The sequence below is a fragment of the Anser anser genome, assembly GCF_964211835.1.
Source record: "Anser anser genome assembly, chromosome: 1".
NCBI classification, from domain to species: domain Eukaryota; kingdom Metazoa; phylum Chordata; class Aves; order Anseriformes; family Anatidae; genus Anser; species Anser anser.
The window spans coordinates 193,263,913-193,269,999 of NC_139720.1; the positions used below are offsets into that span (position 1 = coordinate 193,263,913).

The 6,087-nt window shown below is 37.8% G+C and overlaps 1 protein-coding gene across 3 annotated transcripts in view; it reads left to right on the forward strand.

The window, feature by feature from the left end:
* ZDHHC20 (zDHHC palmitoyltransferase 20) overlaps positions 1–5,717 on the forward strand; it is a 56,129-nt gene extending 50,412 nt beyond the window's left edge. For all 3 annotated transcript variants that reach the window (XM_083834006.1, XM_083834004.1, XM_083834005.1), the window contains one exon: positions 7–5,717. Coding sequence is in view for 1 of the 3 variants with exons in the window: in XM_083834004.1 (XP_083690130.1) it covers positions 7–32 (26 nt within the window). In the remaining 2 variants the exon portion in view is untranslated. The remainder of the gene's footprint in view (positions 1–6) is intronic.
* The last annotated feature ends 370 nt before the right edge of the window (positions 5,718–6,087 follow it).

Genomic DNA, 6,087 nt, shown 5'->3' on the forward strand with positions numbered 1-6,087 from the left:
TGTTAGGTTTCTGCAACACATTTTGTGCTTGAATATTACTTAATTTTGTTTGGAAAAAGTTGATCAGTAAAAAATGGAACATGAGCATTTTAGGAAGAGACAAGAAATTCAAGTTTCTGCACAGTCCAATGGATTCTTGTAAGCACTATTGCAGAGCAGGGAAGTTAAGACAGATGCCTTAAGATTCTTAACGTGCATTTATGCAGCACTGAATTATATATATACTGCTACCAAAGGGCCAAATCCTGAAGTGCCCTGCTTGGATGCACAAGGTCCAGAGTGGGAACTATGCATTTCTGTTATGCTGCGGTGATGGGGGTAGATCTGCAAGGACTCCTACCTCCTCACAGGCGATCGTCATACCTTAGGCACTGCAGAAGTCACTTCCATAGCAGGTTCTGCAGAGAACAGAAAGAAAGAAGAAAAAAATAAAAAAGAGGGGGAGGGGTTGGATTGTGGGGGATTGACAGAGTGTGGCTGATGAGTCTGAAATGCAACTGTCCATAGCACAAACACTGGGTTTTGTTGAAAGGAAGGGACTGGGTGACGTGTTCATGGTTGTAGCACTCCCAAGTATTTCAGGACTGAGGATTCCTTCTACTGGCTGTGCTATGGAACAAGGCAATGCCAACAAAGCAAAAGCCTTTTACTTGGTGTTGCTTTTTTGCTATAGAATTGAGCCCCCTCATCCTTTTAACTTGATTTATTTAACCATATCAAGAGCATAGCTCAAAGAAGTGAACTGTCTTTTAGCTGCAAGTACATGGATTATTACTTTTCAACAATTGCCTCTCAGCATACAAAGAAAAGCCAACCCAAGAAGAAATTAACAAACTGTTACATTTTCTGTTAATGTCGGCAGCGTTCTGTATGAAGCAGTAACAAAATGGCAAAGTACCCCTGAGAAAAAGGTTAGTGCAGTTGCGTGTTGTTAGCAAATGGAACTGGAAGAGTACTGCTTTTTATATGGGACTCTTGATGGTTTATAAATACTGTTTTATACTTTTGTTTTATCTTTTTAATAAAGGCACAAGTTTTTATTGGTTCTAAAGTACCATTTAAACAAATTTCAAGTAATTATGAGAAAATTAGCATTGGATCATGCACTCGTGTTATCACACCAAAAATTTGTATGCTTTAGTCTGCCACTTTCAAGTCTATTTTAAGTGATACTGAACTGCTAAAGATGAGTGCTTTGTGTAATAATGTACCTTGTTCACAAAAGGCAAAATGTGTTTCCTGTGTGAGGAATAAAGTCCATCGTAAGCTCAAGTCCAACAGCAAAGGACATGATTTTGTTCATTTTCTCTTGCTCCTCTATAGAGAAGACTGCTACTTCATCTTTGTGTGTTATTGACGTTTTGCACCTGGCAAACGTGAAAAATAGTTGTACTGTCTGAAGCTTTTCTGATGTTCAGCTGATGCTGATTACAAATAGATGTAAACTGTTTTGATACAAACTGAAGGGGGTAGCTGAAGTGATGATGTGGACGAAAGGAACGTGTTTGGTTTCTCTACCAGACTGGTTGCTACTTAAGTCCAGTATGTTTATGATGGAAATACAAGGGTATCAATTATACTGTAAGGCTTAAACAAATGTTTTCTTTGTCTTTGGAAATAATACATTTTCTTAAATGTTAATCTTCTGCAACAAGAACACTTCAAGAATCTATGGGCATGTTTTGGTCACTGTGGAGTATTGTTGACACAGAAGTAATAGTCCAAACTTGGCATGTTATGTTTAGAAGTTGCAAAATGTGTCTTCAAACTTTGTATGATAAATTTTGCATTTGCTAATTTTCAAACTTAAAACATTTGCTATGCATTAATCTGAAAGATTTAGCTATTTTTTTCCTCAAATGTCAAGTGCAAAGTGCTCATCTGAATATCAGCTTTCAGCAATACTGACATGTTGAGCTCACAAAGAGAGAATGCATCAGCAAAATTTCTTGGGAAGAGAACAGAGACGAAAGACAGTGAGCTCAAATTGCTCACTCTAAATACCAAAATGTGCAGCCCCAAACACTGGTGGAATTGTAATTGAGGGCCCTGGATATAATCTCTTTTACTGGATCAGTGTATTACAGCGGAGATAAATACATGCATAGTCATTCCCTAGCAGAATTAGAAGCAAAATCTCTGTAATGTGGTAAACCTCACAGATCCAGCAGTATAGCCTCTGTCCTCTCCCAGCCCCTCAAATTGCTCAGTATATATTCATATGAATGCATGTATACTGTAGGCTAACATCAATATAACTTGTTTGATTTTTTCAGCCAGGGTAGTTAATCTACAGGAAAAAAAAAAATGCAGGTAAGCAGGCTGGGCTAAATCCATGTGTATTCTGTAGCAAATTGGTTCATGTTTTGGTGGTGTTTCTTCAAGAGCTGATGGTTCTGACATCTTTATGCAAATCACCGATACATTTTGTCCCAGATTTCTCTCACGTTTCCAATGACAAAAGTCAGAGAGCATTGTGCTTGGGGTACTCTGGAGGCCAGAGTTACTGTTGGTAGAAAAGCAGATGTTACTGAAAAATCACTTGAAAAATATAAAATGTGGTAAAATGGTTCAAATGTGATCCTTTCAAATGCACACCCCTCTGGTTTTTTTGTTTTGTTTTGTTTTCTTCAGAAAACTGAGTACTAAGAGTAACCCTAGGCTCATAGAAAGGAATTAAGTTCTCTAAGTGAATTGTATTGGTGAACTGTTTTAGGGTTGCCCAGTGAGTGGGATGGTGAGTGCCAGGTTTTTCTTGCAGGCACTGGCCAGGGAGGAGGCATTGCTAAGGCAGGTCAGCGGCTTTACTTGTCTTTGAGTTCCTGTCCTGCCAGCTCCCTAGCCACAAGCAAGGGCATTCTGTGCTGTATCTGAGCAGCGTGACAGGCAAAAAGAGGGAGCAAGCCAGGAACTAAAACCAACTTTGGTTTAAAGGACAAAAAGCTGCTGGGCTGTTGAGTTGCCAGCAGACTTACATATCGCTGCTAGCAGAGGCAGGCCGTCTGTCGGAGCTCACCACGAAATGGGGCCTTTTGGCTCACATCTATGTGCTGAGCTGCTGCACACTTCCAGGGGAGGCAGTGAGCAGCAGACCTGCCTGTTCAGGAGGCAGGAAGGGAAGATGGATCCTAAGAAAACAACAGTTGTAGGGTGCTGGGTTGTGTTGTACATGCTGGTTCTATGCTACATATCAGCAAGTCTTGGAAATAACTTATGTTCATCACTAAAAATAACAGCGCTTAAGCTTTTAGATCCCTCAAAATAATTACTAGCCGTGAGTAGCATTGTAGTTACTGTAGGATAGTAAATATTAACTGCAGTCAGAAACTGTGCTATAGTATTTTTTTTACTGTTTTTTTTCTTTAAAAAAAAGTCCATATACACACAACGGCCATGCACACAAAATGACTTGAACTCCCAGTGTTTAAGGCTGAAGCCTGACACAAGACAAGATTCCAATGTTTTCTCTTCAAGATTTCTGAAATGGAAGTTGATAAAGCTCTCCCTGTGAAGATGATGCAAGGAAATATGTGAATAGGAAAAAAAAAAATAACTATCTTAGAAACCTCAACTAATATATATTTTATTTTCCCCAGACAATTGGTTTATTTACAGACTGTAAAGATACACCTACCTGCTGTTCCTATCAAGGGCATATTATGGGAAGAGGGCAGGACAATGTATAGGTTTCTCTAATAACTGACAAGTTAGATGTACCATAAATGATTGAAAAATTCCACTTCCAAACTTCAAATATTCATAGGTTTATTTTAGAAGGACTTCTGACATTTCTGTTTTTAGTGATTTGAGTAGGAATCATGGTAACATTTTTGTTAAACCTACCCTTTGAACGGGGAATGCACAGGTACCAAGCTACTTTTGGTATGCTATCTAGAAACTGGGCATGTTTTCTAGTGTTATAAATGCCTACATTTTTCAGGTAGTTTCTTCCCTCGTTTGATCTTGTGTTGCTTCTCTATCTTTCTAAATACTTTTAGGGGGTTTTGGAAGTTTTCATTAAGTTCAACGCTATTCAGTATCCGCTCAAAGTACTTCATGCTGTAGTTTGAAGTCCGTCCAGTTGTAGCTCACCAGAACCCCAAGAGGAGGGAAAAAAAAAAAAAAAGGCAGGATTTGTAGTAGGATTAATGTCTGTGGCAGATGTACCAAGAGAAGCATCGACTCTGACACAGACGGACCAGATCTGCCTAGATCTGGAGCACTGACTGATCATATTTATTTAAAAATAAACACATAAATCCTTTGAGCTTCACGGTATATGTTCTTTGAGGACGCTGGCTAAAATTATACATAATTGAGGGATTCAGGTATACATTTAAAGAGGTTCCAAGGAGCTACTTTAACTGTAAATGTAGATCAAGAATACATTTTTCATAGTACATCAAACAAATTAAATTAAATAGCTGGGTATGCAACATAAGAGGATCTTCTCTCCCTAAATGGCACCAAAGAGAGCAGCTGCATATAAAGTTGTTATAATACTGAACACATTTACTACACTCATTTCTATCAATTTATTTTGTATATATAGACAGTTTTTATATGCATTTTTCTTAATTACATAACTGTCACAAAATGTAATGAAACTGCAAGTTGTAGTTAGTGCTAATGCTGATTTCAACTGGTGTTTGGCTGTTTTGTTTTGCAGCAATTACTTGAATCTTGTTTCCATTATATTGCTAAGTCTGATGATGTTTACAAAACTGCTTTCATTGTTTTTGGGAGTATCCCCACCTTTCCTTCCCCTTGCCCTGCCACAAGAAATAGAGAGCACATGCTTAGCAGTCAAGCACATGTGTTGGGGATGAAGTATCCATTATTATTGGCACCAAAGCATTAATGGTGATATGTGATGTGGATTCCCTTCTGTTTACATTATTTAGCTGACAACTTAAATGCTTAGCATGTTCCTCTCTAATTTCTCCTGTCCCTTAACCTGTTGCTGTCAGCTTTGTTGTGAGAAACTTAAATCTTTCTGAACTGCAAGTGTTTAAGACCATAAAAGACATCACAGAAAGAAGCAGTAGTCCTGTTGTTGTTAAAGCGTTCAACCTGCCCCTCTGTCCCCTCACCCTCTTTTTAAACTTACCTGAACACCCCTGGGTTCTCACTGCAGTTCCTTTTGTATTTGCCAGCAAGGGTTATCAACAGTTGCACTAATCACAATGTCCTCGCTGTTCTACTTCCACAGGTATTTTTAATTGTGCTGCCTAAACTTGTAATGAATTGTATTTAGGTTTCAGGTTAAATGTAAGATACATGTAATGACACATTTATTATATTTTTTTGTATGCTGCAGATAGGACTAGTCCTATGCACAGAAAAAAAAAAACATGTTGCCATTTATAGTTTAATACTTGAAGTAACTTTTTAAAATGGGCTTTTATAAATGAATTACGTACAAAATCACATTACTTTGCCTGGAAGTTCCTTCGTGTTTTAATCGCATTGTGCAATTTGCCCATATGTATACTTTTCCATATGTTATCTCAAGCCATTTATAGCCATTAGAAAGCGCATTTGAGATTTTGAACATCAGTGTTAAACCTGTTCATCCTTCTCTGAAATGTAAGTCATGTTTAAATACAAAGTTGTACTATTTTAGGCCTATATTTCAAAAGTGATAAAATATTAATGTATTTGACACAACTTCATCAGTGAATGCAACATTGACTTAATAAAAGTATGTGAAATAATCTGAAAATGGTATGTGTGTATTAGATCAGCAAGAACTGCCACGTACCTGGGAACGTATCTGTAACTAGTGATGGAAATAATTTTCACACTCTAGCTGCAACGACCAAAGATTATACTCACTCCTGAAACATGTTCCAGGTTGCTTGGTTTTTACAGGAAAAATAAAAAACTTAGCTTGTGGCTGATGATGTTCCTTCAGGACATGAAACAACATGTAGAAATCACGCTGCTCAAACAGGAATCAGTAATGTTTCTTTTTGATCAGAATTAAGTTCTGTAAGTAAGGGCAATTAAGACTCAGTGGGACACTGCCATAATGATAACACTGGCATTGAAATTCAACAATTGAATCACGGAATTATAGAGGTC